A 15,612-nucleotide genomic window follows, 5' to 3' on the forward strand; every position below is an offset into this window, starting at 1 on the left:
CAGGACGAAGTTCAAGATGGCCGGCGATGGGACGCAGTATGGCCAAGGGTGCTGGATGTCTGGCCAAGCCCTGAGCGCCCCGCAGCTGCCTCTGTGGCCCTTGGAAGGGTCGCGCTCATCCGCCCATCCGCCTCAGGGGGATGTCTTTACGTGCTTGGGGTCAGTCACATCCCCCTGATTCATCGGTGGGTTTGTTACCTCAGCCTGTGTTAGCCCGGCTGCCAAGATGGGCAAATAAAGCCCTTTGTAAGCTCTAAGTATTACAGATGGGAGTCATTTTTATTATATGATTAAAATTATTGTGTAACATTTAAAAATAATTTTCAAAAACTTGACTTGATGATTCTTAACCCCCTTAGCCCTTGGCCTGTCACTAAAGAAGTGGGGGCTCGGGCCCTTTTGTATTTGTCTTTGTTTTGGGGGCTAGCCAGTCACCAAAGAGCTGTTTGACCTAAGAAGAAAGGGGGTTACAGCCTGGGAGAGAGAGAAGGGGGTGAAGAAGGGCAGCTCCCTTCATCCCCGGATGGCAGAGAGTGGCTCCCAGCACAAACGGTGGACTCCCCGTGACGTTCTTACGGGATGACCCCAGGATGGAGAGGCAAGGAGAGATTACGATAATAATGACAAGAGCTGGTGTCTTTATGGCATTTATGGTTTGCAAAACGCTTTACAAAACAACTCTTGGAGGAAGATACCCTTCTTACCCCTAAGTCATGATAAGGAAACGACTCGGGGGATTAAGGCCAGAATCACACAGCTGCACCCCAGGCCTTCCTGAGTCCGGGCCCAGAGCTCTGCCCACTGCACTCTCAAAACTGCCTCCACCAGCAGCAGGTGCTGCTCACAGCCCAATAATGACAGTGAACACTCAGACATCCCTCACACGGTCACCCAACACTTGACAAGAGATACACAAACTCACCAAATCCTCTCAACAACCCTGGAAGGCGGGGGCTGTTATTATCCCCACTTTACAGATGAGGAAACTGAGGCAAGCAGAGGTTAAGTGTCACACAGCTAATTAGTGTCAGGGTCAGGATTTGAACTCAGGGTTTCTTTGGGACTCTGTCTCTAGGTTACCAGGCCATCAATGCAAATAACCTCCACGTTGCTGAGATTATCAAATACATGATTTTTTGAGCATGTGCTGGGGAGTCAAAGGGAAAATGAAAAAGTCTCTGGTCTCAAGGAATATTTAGTCACTAGGAGGAACGACGTAGGAGACCAGGAGAAGGTTTCCATAGGAAGACAGATAAGCTGACCTTGACAGATTCCATGAGGAAGGGCGGAGAGGGGTGGGCATCCCGGGCAGGGGGATCAGGTTAAGCAAAGGTGTGGAGATGGGAGAGAAACAGTGAGTGGGCCGGTCTCTTTGGAACACAGAATACATGAAAGAGATCCAAGCCCATGAGGATGGCAAGACTGGGGCCGGATCTTAGGGACTGTGAAGGTGAAAGAGAAAAAAGAATTAAAAATCAAATAAAAAATAAAATTAAAATAAAAAATTAAAGTAGAGGATATTCTATCTTATTTAAGGGGTAATAGGGAAAATGATGTGTTCTAGGAAGGATATTTTGACACTGTATGGAGGACAGACTGGAGGTGGAAGAGACTGGAAGGTAGGAGAAACTCTTGAGAGAGTGCATGAGGGGATGGGAACAGGGAGAGGGCAGAAGGGAGTGGGACCCTGGCCCTTAGGGTGCTGAGGAAGGAGAATGGAAGGTTAGAGCAAGGTCTTTGCCATTCAGGAGACCCTGGGCCCAGAGCTCATCTTCCTGAGTTCAGATCCAACATCCGACACTTACTAGTGTCACTTCACCCCACGTACCTGAGTTTCCTCACCTGTAAAAGGAGCTGGAGAAGGAAATGGCCAACTACCCAGGATCTCTGCCAAGAGGACCCCAAAGGGGCTCACGCCCATAACTGAAAAATTGACTAAACAACAAATTTGCACCTTACTCCACCGGGAAGGGAAGAAGGAGGGGAAGTGGGAGTCACATGCCTTTCTCCCTGCTCCCAAAGACCCTCTTGGACATGCTGCCCCTCCTAGACCCTTCACACGTCACCCAGCCCAGAGGATCTGGGCCCACCATTCAGCTCATCTCCCATGGTTATGAGAAGCAGTGGCAGGGTACCATAAACTGCCCATGTAAAGGAATCAGGAGGGCCCGAGTTCAAGTTCAGCCTCAGGCACTAGTTGCGGGACCCCTGACTTCCTCCAAGAAAGGGGGCGGGCGGCACCGTTTGTCCCAGGGACGGGCCCCTTACCAGCATCTGGTTGATGGTTTCAGTCAGGCTCTCGGCCACCGGCCTGGTGTGCTTGAAGGCCATGGCGTAGATGATGTGGGTGGCTCCCCGGTTCCAGTCGACCATGACCACGTTCATGTCCTCCACGCGGAGCAGGCCCTGCACCAGCTCAGACAGCCAGACTGGCGGGGAGCCCGTGGGCCTGTAGCCGTGGATGATGAAGGTGGTCTTCTTGGTCAGGTTGAAGCTCCCGGGGAAGGGAGACTCGAGGACTTTGGCGCAGGTGGCGTTCTCCCGTGTGTACAGCAGCAGTCTCACCTTGAGGTCTGTGCCCACGACGGCGTTGTGGAAGTGGAGCCTGGTGAATGTGGGGCATTCTTCGTCTGGCTCTGAAAGTCAGAAGGAGAGGGGGAAGTGACTTGGAGGGATGGAAGCGTAGAGGGAAGAGATGGATGACGGGGGTGAAGTTGGCTGGAGATGTCGGCTCTCTGTGGTCCCACAATACCTTTCGTCTAACCTCTGGCCCTTTCGGGACCGAGATTCCCATTTTGAGAAGTACCCATAGCATTTCCCTCATTCGTTTCCAAACGAGGCTACCTTTTGTAAATAACACACTTTTCCTGAAGAGGCCCTTGCCCTCCCTGTACCCAACCCACTCCATTCCAAGAGCATTCCTTTCCTGGGCAGGCAGGGACAGCAGATTATTTTTTTAAACAAAAGATAAAATAGAAAAATAAGAAACCTTATTGAAATGATAAATAAAAGTGACTTGTTTTTTAAAAAAGACATTGAAGCAGTTGAAAAACCATTAGCTAACCTGATAAACAAAAGAGACAAAAATTAAATATCCCAAATAAAATAAAATAATCCCAAGGGCATATTCATCTCAATTTGGTCAAACCAGAATGCCTCGTCTTTTCCTCCATATCCACATTTCTTACAAACTTTTCTCTTTCTGTTATGGGTCCCTCCCCCTTTCTTTGTCACCTGGTTCACAATCTGGCCTTCCCGCTCTTTCTCACATATAATATTACAACCCTCCCCTGTCCTTTATATAAGCGGATCCCTCACACTCTACCTCTGTCTCTGTGAAACCCTAATGCCCTTCAAAGTTTATCTCAAGTTTGAACTCACATTTGGAACTAAGGCATAAAGGAGGAAAAATAAACGTTTGCTGAATCGAAATGTGGAAAGAAGGAAGAACGAATGTTTATTGGATTGAATGGAATGGAATTGTGGGGAAAAAATGAGGGCAAATATTTGATGAATCCCAGACAGAATGCACGAAGAATATGTCGGTTGGTTTGCACTGAAACTATTTTACAGCCCCAGACGCTGAAGGGGACACACCGTTCTTTGATAGTCTGCGGCCTTTCCTCGCATTGCCAAAGTGGTCGCCCACAGCCTCTTTACTTTATAATCTAAAACCTGCTAAGTTGCAGCCAAAGCTGTTGTTCTGGTTGCGAAGAAGGCACCGGCGGCTGAAACACGCTGAACAGGTTTCGGAAGCTGTGCCTTTTCCAGGGGAGTTTATTTGATGCTTGGTGAGCTAATCTTTTATTCAGGCCCTTTGTTTCAGTTCCTTCTAAGTGCTACCTGCGGATCATCGGAAGAGTTAAGGACGAGGTTAGACCCGGTTTTCCAGCTCTGGGTCCGGTTTCCTTGTTGGCGTTCCACATTTATAGGGCACTGGGCAGAACACTCACATGCAAGTACAGTCAGTCAGTAAACCTTTATTAAGCACCTACTATGTGTCAGGCACAATGCTAGGGAGACAAAAGAGGCAAAATCCCCCCGAGAGCTTACAGTCCTGAAGCGCGACACGGGCTCCCACAAGCTGACAAACCAGGAAAGCACCTAACACGTGGGCCACTCCCTCTGATGACTGTGAACAAGATCCACCTGTTAGTCAGTATCTGTGTGATGAGTTTTATTTGCTGTATCTCTGATTTAACCGAGCTGAAGAGACCGGGGAAAGCCCAAGCTAGATCATCTGTTGGGCTGTGTTAAAGGGGCATCCCCAATTTACAGGCAAGGAAACTGCGGCTCAGAGGAGTAAGATGTCAGATAGGTCGTCAGAGCCAGTTTTTCTCTCTTCCAAGTCATATAGTCTTTCCACCAGACCACATAGCCACTCACATATCAGGAAGGAGACCATACAAATTTACTGCCTCAATCATAGGATCATGGGGATTAGGATCTGAAGTCAGAGCTGGAAGAGAACCCAATCGAACCACGAGGAAACTGTGGCCCAGAGAGAAGAGGTGACAGAATCAGAGCATCCCAGAGCAAGAAGTCCTTAAAGACCACCTAGACCATTTTACCAATGAGGAAACAAACACAGAAGGGATTTGCCCAGGACGCAGGTCAACCTCTTAGTCAGAGTTCTGAGAATGGAATCAAGGGAAGAAGGGGAAAACAAAAAAGAAGCAAAAGAGAAGTAGAAGGAAGACAATCAGGAGGGCTTTGTCATTCTCTGATTCTACAAAAAAGGGAATGAGGGCAAAAGGAAACACGGGTCTGGGAGGTAGAAGCCCAAATGTCGACCCCAGCAACGTATAATATCCAAAGCATGATTGTGAAATGGATCTCTCTCACATCGCCTTCAGCTGTCGTTTGACATTTTTATTTTTAACATCCACTTCTTACAATTTTGAATTTCCAATGATCTCCCCCTCTCTTGCCCCTCTCCCACGGGTGAGAAGGCGAGCATGTGATAGCTATTATACATGTGAAAGTGGGAAAGACATGTTTCCATATAGGTCATGTTTCCAGAACGAAAGAGAGAAAAATAAAGTAAAAGAAATACGCCTCCCTACTTACGTTTGCAGAACTAGCTGCCAAGGTGTACCTGCCTTTCTTAATTGATAGAAATGTAATTTCCCGAGTTGGGCTCATGACATCAGAGTGGGATATTTCCCCTTTTCTATAACAGGTGAGCGTTTATTTCTTTATCTGCTTTGCCCTGAAACAAGATCCCACACCTGAAACTGTCCCAGTTCTGGCCTCGGAGGCCAAAGTTCCTCCCAGAAAAAGGCTCCGGAATTACCCTCATTCTTATCTCCCTCAACTGTTGTAGTGGAGCCACCCAGGCCACTCCCAGGGACTCTTTCCTGCCCAGCCCTCCCCTGACTCAGAATCCCGGTCCCCTCCTCCCCCAAGCTCTCGTCCAAACCTGGGGAGGTTCGCTGTGGCTCTGGCTGGCTAATAGTCTCTTTAACTCAGATGATTTCCTGGACATACCAAACTTCCTGCTCCTTTATGAGCTCCTGGCTCCCCTCTCTCAGGCTTGAGGATTCTTGCTCAGGACTAGGAAAGGCTTGGACCCGGGGACTTGTGAGTCCTTCCCGGTTCTAAACCTGAGTGCATGGGCCGCTCGAGTTGGCCAAAGTCTCATTCTATCTCGCCCATTCCCAGCATCCAGCACAGGACTTAGCTTCCCGTAAGAGCTTGTTGTCACTGCTTTTGGGCAGGTGTTGGACTTTTTTGTGACCCCATTTGGGATTTTCTTGGCTAAAGTACTGGAGGGGTTTCCATTTCCTTCTCCGGTTCATATAACAAATGAGGAAACTGAGGCAAGCAGAGTTAAGTGACTTGCCTAGGATCACACAGCTAATACGTGTCTGAAGACAGATTTGAACTTGGGTTTTTTCAACTCCAGTATCTTAGCCAAGATGTAGAATATCTATCTATATAGATTCTATACATATAGAATATGTAGTAATATATATTTATATATCTATGTATATTTATCAATATGTACACATACATTCTCTATGCATATATTGATATGTGTATATATATTATATCTATGTATATCAATATGTGTATATATGTATAATTGTGTGTATAGCAATATGTATAGCTACATATATTATATATCTATGTAGGTATATCTTGAGTGTGTAAACATCATATATCTACATATATTAATATGTATGTATATATCTATGTATATTATCTATATATTATATATCTATGTATACACCAATAGGTATATATATATTATGTATGTATAAATCAATATGTATATATGCACATATATATTATATGTATGTATATATCTATGTATATTACCTATATATTATATATCTATGTATACACCAATAGGTATATATTATATATGTATAAATCAATATGTATACATGCACATATATATTATATGTATCTATTTATATTGACCTATAATATATCTATGTATATATCAATATCTATATATTATATACTTGTGTATATAGCAATATGCATATGTACATATATTATATATCTATGTATATATCAATATGTATTTATATAGACTTATATATTATATATCTATGTGAATATATTGATATGTCATATACAAACATATATATTTATATTCATATATACAGATTCTATCTAGAGCCAGCACTTTATCCACTGTGCTGGCCAGCTGTCTAGGAACAAAATCAAATATATTCCTATATAGAATTCAACTATTTCTAGAAATGCATTCAGATATATTCATATATACACATTATATATATACATTTTAAAATTCCTTGCAAACCTTACAGCTATATACTTGCTGATTTTTATTATTACTATTTATAAATATTTGCTGAATTTGCTGCATTTATGGGATATGGAAAAGTGACCTTCATTCACATACAGCATCTGTGTTCTAAGTATTACTGTATACTAGGAACTATGCTAAATGCCAGGAATAAAAAAGATAAAAATTAAGTGGCCCATTCCTTTGGAAAGCATATTAATTGGAAAGATGATACGTACATAGAAAATGCTATAAGATAGAAATGCAAGGTGGGAGTTACTAGCCAGTCTGGGGGCATCAGGAAAAGTCCCAGGTGGGAAGTGGCAGGAGCTGAGCTTTAAAGGAAGTTAAAGGGTTAGAAGAGAAAGGGAGGGCATTTCAGGCACTGCCTGCTGCAAAGGCACGAGGATGGATGCAGAATGGAACGCCACATCTGAAGGAAACGGGAACAAGCATTTATTAAACTCCTATTGTATACCAGCCACAACTACCAACTCATCTGATCCTTACAACAGCCCTGTTCTGTAAGGTGTCCCATTTTACAGTTGATGCAGCTGAGGCAGACAGAGTTTAAGAAGTTAAAAGGCAAGCTTAGGATCACACACCTAAGATGTGTCTGAAGCCAGTTTAAATTCAGGACTTCCCAAGTCCCCTCTCAGGGCGCCATTCCCTGAATCCTCTTGCTGTCTTCCCTTGGGAAGAGCACCGTCTTGCAACACCACTTTCTACCATTTTTCCTCTCCATGTCTCAGTCTCCTCCTTGTCAGATGAGGGATTTGGCACAGATTTCTAAGGTTCCCTTCGAGTTTTAACTTTCTGGAACTCTCTAATCATTAAACTTCTCAATATTTACTGAGCTCAGGGAGCCCAGGTCTCTGTATGTTCAGCACACAAGCTCACAAAGTCCCCTTTATCAGCCTCTGGGGGAAGGGGAGTAGTTTCCAAAGGTTTAAGAGAGAAAAAGGGCACCTGCAGAATACTGTCCCCTGACATCAGAGTCAGAGTCCACTTTGCCCGTGACTTGTGGGAGGGGGCTGTGAAGGCAGCAAGCCGCACCCTGGAATCCAACCTGGCTTTTTTGAATCGAGTCCTAAACCTGTGATTTCACACAGTAAATCCCTGAGTAAACTCCTATTGTTTCATTCTTTGTGTGAGCCTGGTATATAGTAAATACTTAATAAATGCTTGTCAATTAATTGATCAATTCTTAGCCATTTACAGTCTTTTCTGGGAGTTTCCTGTTAAAAATCCCATTGATAAATCAAATCTGAAGGATTTTGTCAGTTTGGTAAAAGATCTCTCAGGGAGCAGAGTTTAAAGGTGAGCAGATCCCAGAGCCCTTCAGAACTGATCCAACCCAATTCCTCGACCCCCTTCATCTTAGGGGAGAAGAAAAAAGGACTAAGACACATGCTCAAAATTTGTACTTTTGAGACTTCTGATTTGAATCACTACCTGATCTTTTTTTCTCCTTAGGATAATCGTTCTTTCTCCCATTTCTAGCCCTTCATGTATCGGTAGATAGATTACACACAGATGTTCATCATCCTTACAATTTCAAGGAAGAGAAGGGAAGAAGCAAGGGAAAAACACGAATTAGAAACCATTAGAACAAGATTATTTGGATTTCTTGTTGATTGTACTTGATTTCTGGCGAAAGATTGCCTTACTTTGTAGTCACCGAGTTAAACAATGTTGGCTCTGATTTCTTACTAGTATGTTTCATTAAAATGCATCAGCAGATGGGGAGAATAACTGAAGCACTTTGTGATATGAATCCTCTAAAGACTGTTGAGCCTGATTTTACAGAGGCAGGAAAACTATCCTTAAAGAAATTCAAGGGCTCTGGATGACAGTCATTAAGTCCAGAATTTAAATCCAGCCTCAGACCCTTAGTAGTTGTGTTACCGCAGTTTCCCCATCTGTAAAAATGTTACCAAATCATTGTATCGCTTTGCCTCAGTTTCCCCATCTGTAAAATGGGGCTAACAAAAGCACCTCCCTTACAGGATCATTCTGACGATCGAAGGAGATGCTGTTTGTTAAGTACCTGTGTGGGTCAGAAACCATTTAATAAAAAAAGCTGAAGAGATCTCTAGAAGCAAAGCAAAATTTATTATACATTCTCGTGAGAATAGGGCATCCCACCCATCCAGCAGAGAGATAATCAAAGGGAGGAAGCACTGTAGGGGTCAGGTTCATCCCTAATGCAAATTCCCCCTCCCACCACTGACCCTCATCCTTATAGGCTGAGGATCTTACATTCTAAACAAGGGAACTACCCAAGAAATTGAACTTGACCAATAAGTACATAGTTGCCCATATTTGGTTGAAATAGGGAGGATTACAAGAAGGGGACTTAAGTATGCTCTTAGGGGGATAACAGGAAGGGGGCTTTAAGTATGTCCTTAGGAGGATAGCAGGGAGGAGACACTTTAAGTATGCCCTCAACTTAATGCTTAAAGTCCTTCAGGCCTACTCAAACTTTGAAATAGATGAAGCCTTACTCGATTTTCATAACTGTCTTGAAAGATCTCACCTTATCTCGTTCATACTTGATACATAGTAGGTACTACACTAAATGGGAATGATTACTATTACTATTAGCTGAGCAAGTCAAACACACTGGCACTCTTTTGGGGAATAAGCTCTAGATTCCCTACCTGCAACAATCCCATGAAATACCATTGCTTGTAGAAGAGTTCACACATGCGGCGACTGTGTTTGACCTAAATTTCTTTTTCTTTTAAACAAATGTAACAGAAATACCTAATTTCTTATAAAAATATGGATGCTACTTCCTCCAATGAGACAAGGACTTTTTCACTTCTGGCCTTCCCCTCTCAGTTTCCATGGCCCAAATTCCACTTTCTCTCCTTCCTCCCCTTCCTTTCCCTGCTAGCACCTTCCCTCTGGGACTACTTCCATCTAGTCTGTATACAATATACGGTTTTTATGTCTACATCTACTCTATTTACAATATATGATTTTTATGTATACAGAATCATGATTTTTGTGTTTGCCTCCTTACTAAAAAGGTAAGTTTCTTGAGGACGGAACTAGTTTTGCCCTTTTTAAAATCACTAATTGACTTCTAGGTGCTTTAAAAATGCTTATCGATCGAATCCTACTCCCAGCTATTCACCTGATCATCCCTGCCCCTCGGTGGAAAATCCCAAACTCCTAGTCTGTCTTCCATAAGGCATGTGCTCCATTTCCATTGGAATTCTGCTTTGCACTTGCTTCCAAGCAGGAAAGTCTAGCAACATTTACAAACAGACTGAGCCTGGTCACAGTATTTAAGCTTAAACTTTGTGATTTCAATATGGATTTCAAGCATACGGAATGCTGGAATTTTTCCTTTTTCCTTTTTTTTTTTTTTTTTTAAGATGAGATTCCCAAAGGATCTGGTTGTATGAAAGAACACACCGCAAACTACTCAATTAAAACTTGACAACATTTCTTGGCACATGAAAAACAGGGTGGATTTTAGCTGTGAACGGCAATCCCATTGGTTCTGATTGCAAACCTATTTAACTATCTTGAAGGAGCCACAAGTCTGTCTGAGGAAAGGAAATAAATAAAATCATAGTTTTCTTTTAAAAAACAAAAAACTTCTTTGGAAAATGTTTCACATCATAAAGCAGATGTTTAAGACACAAAATTATAACAACATAGTAATCATTTTTTTCTTCTAAAAATGACATTAAAAAAAAATGGAAAGAAGGAGCTTACCGGAGCTGATCAAATACACCAAGGAGATGAGGAGGAGGAATCTCAGCATGGGGAATGGCAGAGGGCAGGACTGGGGGGTCAGGAGGGCCAGCTTCCTTCCCTGCAGTCTCCCCGCTCTAGGTCCCAAAGCTCCCTCAGCCTCAGCTAGGATGGGTGAGCCAGAGGTGGAGTGACAGCAGGAAGTTACCAGCAGCGAGTGAATGGAAAGGTGAGCCTCCGACTCCTACCTGCTCAGTCTGACTCCTCCTCTTCTCAAGGAAACGTCATGTGGTTCCCACCTCCCCATCCCCACCCTCACCCCAGTCGTTCTTGGGCACATTTGAATTCGAGAATTCATATTTGCAAAGTGATGAATTCAAATAGTTTCAGGTCTCTGTGGGTGGCTCACGGGAGCTTGGCTTGGGGTGTGGAAATCAGTGAGGAGTACAGTCATTTTCTTGTTGTTCTCAGGCCGCCGGGAAGCAGGCAAGGGCTTTGGGCAAAGGGCAAAGGCAAAGGGCTGTGGATGCATCAAATGACGTCCCAAGCTGTTTTGAGACTAGGAGCCCAGGATAGAAGACTTCTGCTGGAGAAATTAAGAACAATCCGAACAAGAACAACGCTGTGCTTTGTCTCATTTGTTTCCCAGCAATCCTATATATTAAGCATTATTTTTTCCATTTAAGGGCATGTCTGCTTCCACAAGCAGAATTTGAACCCAATTTCCCTCACTCTCTTTATTTTCTTCCTCTCTCCCTTCCCTGCCTTTACTACATCTGTGCTTCTCAAATTATGGATGATCTATTATGCTCCATTCAGTTACAAAAATGCATTTTCCCAAAGAGCTGTTTCAGATTGTATACTAGTTTTTGGTTTGGTTTGGTTTTGCTGAGGCAATTGGGGTTAAGTGACTTGCCCAGGGACACAAGCTAAGAAGTGTTATGTGTCTGAGTTCAAATTTGAACTCAGGTCCTCCTGACTTTGGTGTTGGTGCTCTATCCACTGCCTCACCTAGCTGCCCCCTGTATACTAGTTCTTATGAAGCCCTGTTTCAGATTATATACAATTCTTATGGAACCGTGTTTCAGATTGTATACAATTCTTATGGAGCCTTGTTTCAGATTGTATACAATTCTTATGGAGCCGTGTTTCAGATTGTATACAATTCTTATGGAGCCTTGTTTCAGATTATATACAATTCTTATGGAGCCTTGTTTCAGATTGTATACAATTCTTATGGAGCCTTGTTTCAGATTGTATACAATTCTTATGGAGCCTTGTTTCAGATTGTATACAATTCTTATGGAGCCTTGTTTCAGATTGTATACAATTCTCATGGATTCGTGTTTCAGATTATATGCTAGTTCTTACTTATTTATTTACTTTGATATTTCAAAGATGTGTGATTTTATAATCGTATGTACTCTTTCCAAACACATGGACTCCAACCTCCCCATGCCTTTGAAAACAATTTGTACGTTGATGTGAGGGAAATAATCAGCCCCTAGTGGCCAACCTTCTCTGAATGTACTAATCTGGTTTACTGTTCCCACTTTTTCACCTTGTAGAACATAAGCCCTTTATATGGTTCAGTGACAATAAGGAGCTTATTTTTTGTTTTTTGAGAGTTACAACATTATCTCAAATAAATTGACTATAAATTAATCAATCAATAAGCAATTGTTAAATGCCTTCCATCTTTCCCTCCATTTGCAAATGACTGTGTATGGAGCATTGCATACAGACTTAGTTTGTTGATTAATTTTGCTTTTATTCTCTCTTTTTCTTTTGTTTGCATTCTTTGTTACAAAGAATAGTTTTCTAGGGAGTGCAGTAGAGGATATGTTTGGAAAAGAAAGTGATGCAAAAAGAAATTATGAAACTTTTTAAAATAGAAAAAGAGAACATAAGCTCCTTCAGAGCAAGAATGATCATGTTTTTGTATTTGTATCCTTACAATATAATATATATTAGGTACTTAATGTCTGTTGGTTGAATGTGAAGTTATAGGATTTGGATTCTGCTGCTTTCTATCTGTAGGACTTGAAGTCATTTTATCTATCTGATGTAAAAAATGAGGAAGTTGGACTACCTGATTTTTGAGGTTCCTTTCCAGCTCCGGACTCCGTATGAACCTATCCTTCTTTGACTAGCTAGAACTTGGGCTTCAAAGGCATGGACGTTGGAATTCTGGTTTTTCATTGTTGCTGTTGTTTGGTGGGGAAAATGAAATCAAAAACTTAAATGAGTTCTCAATTGATAAATAGTGAAACGATATGAATAGGGAGTTTTCAGAAGAAGAAGAAATCAAAACTATCTGTAATCTGTAATCATATGAAAAAAAATGCTCGAAATCACTATTGATTGGAGAAATACAAATTAAAACAACTTTGAGGTGCTACCTCACACCTATTAGATTAACTAGTATGACAGAAAAGGAAAACAACAAAAATTGGAGGAAATGTGGAAAAATGGAACACTAATGCATTGTTGGTAAAGTTGTGAACTGATCTCATTGTTTTGGAGATTAATTTTGGAACTATGGCCAAAGGGCTATAAAACTGCATACTCAGAAATACTTTGTATTCAGAAATAATCCATATCCCAAAATAGTCTGTATCTCAAAGAGATCAAAGAAAAAGGAAAAGTTCCTACGTGGACGAATATAAACTCCCTATTCATTTACAGCAGCTCTTTCTATGGTGACAAAGAATTAGAAATTGAAGCAATACCCATCAATTGTGATATGACTGAACAAGTTAAAGTATATGATTGTGACAGAGTAGTGTCGTGCTATAAGAAATGATGAGAGGGGAAGATTTATGTGAACTGAAACAAAGTGAAGTGAGCAGAACCAGGAGAAAAATGAATAGCAACATTTTAACCGTGATTGACTATGAATCTAGGGGTCCTCAAACTATGGCCGTGGGCCAGATGCAGCAGCTGAGGACATTTATCCCCCTCACCCAGGGCTATGAAGTTTCTTTATTTAAAGGCCCACAAAATAAAGGTTTTGTTTTTTTACTATAGTCTGGCCCTCCAACAGTCTGAGGGACAGTGAACTGGCCCCCTATTTAAAAAGTTTGAGGACCCCTGGACTAGAGCAACTAGGTTATATAATTAATAGAGCACTGGCTCCCTAGAGTGAGGAGGACTATGAATGACTTAACCATTCTCAGAAATACAATGATCTAAGACAATTCCAAAGGACTTTTTTTTTAAAATTTATTTTATTTGAAAAAAAAATTAAAAAAAAAAAAACAGAAAAAGAATACAAAACAAAATAAAGTAAAACAAAAGAGAACATTGTCATGTGTCCAGCAGAACATCAGGGAGGATTCAAAATATATAATAACAAATTACCAGATGAAGAAAGTATATATATATTTATAGAAGAATTATATTTATGAATGTCCATTTTTTATTTACTTTCTTGTAAATTGTTCTTTGTTCTCTGCTGTGCATCTAATTTACTTTATTCATTTTCCCTCTTTCATCTCCCAGAAGCAAGCTAGAGTTAAGAAAAAATATATTTATGTATATATATGTAGATACACACACACACACACACACACACACACACACACACAGAGAGAGAGAGAGAGAGAGAGAGAGAGAGAGAGAGAGAGAACTTTCTTATCCCTGCAGACTCTTTGCTTTGTGTTCCATAACTTGCTTTGCTCTTACTTAACTTTTCTCCACCCAACGATCCCTCCCATGTCTTCTTCCCTCACTCTCTGTTTTCCCATCTATCTATCTCTCCCCGCTTATTTCTTTATAAATTTTGGAGGATGCTATGTCCTTCCTATTATATATGTAGTGTTGCCTATTAAACCCATTTCTAATGTGAGTAGGTTTTTAGAACCACAAGCCTTCCTCCTCCTTCTAACGCTTCTGTGTCTATTCTTCTTTTGAATCCAAAGGACTTATGATGAAAAATGCTATCCACCTGTAGAGTAAGAATTGAGGGAATCTGAACACAGAATAAAGCATGCTTTTTCTTTCCTTCTCTCTTTTTTTTTCTTTTTTTTTAATTCTCTTATCAACATGGTGAATGTGGAAATGTTTTCCATAACTGTAGCTATCTAATCTCTATCAAAGTGCTTGCCTTCTCAAAGCAAAGAGATGGAAGGGAATTTGGAATTCAAAAATTATTTTTAATAAAAGAATGTTAACAATTGAGAAAAAAAATCTTTTTTAAAAGGGAAGGTCCTGTTGTATTTGTTGACAGAGGAGTCATTGGGATCTGATAGTATAAGAAAAAGAAAAAAAAGAATGAATAAAAACATTTTATAGGAAAAAAAACTTAAAGAAGAATGCAAAATATACCAGAGTTCACTAGCATCTGCATGGAACTAATTAAAAACCATATTTCAGACTAAGGAAACCTCATTTTGTCCCTGGTTTTCAATCCAGCGCAGCCAGGCAAAGAAGAAAATGAGCAAGACTAGCAAGAAATCCACACTGCTTGGCATGTAACGGCTCCTAGCCAGCACTTAAAAGCTCATTAAAGCAAAGCAATCTACAAAATAGCTATGTCTGCCCTGCTTCTCTTTGCCTCAAGCAATGGACTTCACAAATAAAAAAAAAATTGTTCAGGTGCAACCTGAACTTTCTTTCCTGTTCCCAGAAGGCAGATGGTATGATGGCAAAGATGAAGAATTAGGTCTGTTTTGGCTTTTGTATCCTTGGGGCTTAACACAATAAGTAAGTAAATGGATGGATGGATGAATGAAGAAAAAAAGCATTTAAGTGCTAGAACATAGGAAGCGTTGTTTGATTAATTAATTATGTTATATCTTCCCAAAGGAATGTAGGGTCCCAAAAGTCACCAAATCAAAGTGAGCAAGGCACTACTGGCCTATATCCCCAAAGAGATCAAAGAAAGAGGAATGGGACCTAGACTTACAAAAATATTGATAACAGTTCTTTTTTATGGTGGCAAAAAACTGGGAACTCTGGGAATGCCCACCAATTGGGGAATGGCGCCTAAATTATGATGTATGAATACAATGGAATATTATTGTGCTGTATAAAATGAAGAAAAAGTTTCAGAGATACCTAAGAAGGCTGATTCAGAGTAAAGAGAGCAGAACCTGGGAAAACAATTTATAATGTATATGTGTGTGTGTGTG

The 15,612-nt window shown here is 41.1% G+C and overlaps 1 protein-coding gene across 1 annotated transcript in view; it reads right to left on the reverse strand.

Moving 5' to 3' along the window:
* The window catches only part of LIPH (lipase H), a 30,825-nt gene extending 20,113 nt beyond the window's left edge, over window positions 1-10,712 (reverse strand). Inside the window, exons 1-2 of the mRNA XM_052000049.1 lie at window positions 10,499-10,712; window positions 2,269-2,636 (exon numbers count right to left, since the gene is read on the reverse strand). Of these exons, the coding sequence (XP_051856009.1) occupies window positions 2,269-2,636; window positions 10,499-10,547 (417 nt within the window). The 5' untranslated portion in view covers window positions 10,548-10,712. The remainder of the gene's footprint in view (window positions 1-2,268; window positions 2,637-10,498) is intronic.
* Between the last annotated feature and the right edge of the window lie 4,900 nt (window positions 10,713-15,612).

Source organism: Antechinus flavipes, chromosome 4 (genome assembly GCF_016432865.1).
Source record: "Antechinus flavipes isolate AdamAnt ecotype Samford, QLD, Australia chromosome 4, AdamAnt_v2, whole genome shotgun sequence".
Lineage (NCBI taxonomy): Eukaryota > Metazoa > Chordata > Mammalia > Dasyuromorphia > Dasyuridae > Antechinus > Antechinus flavipes.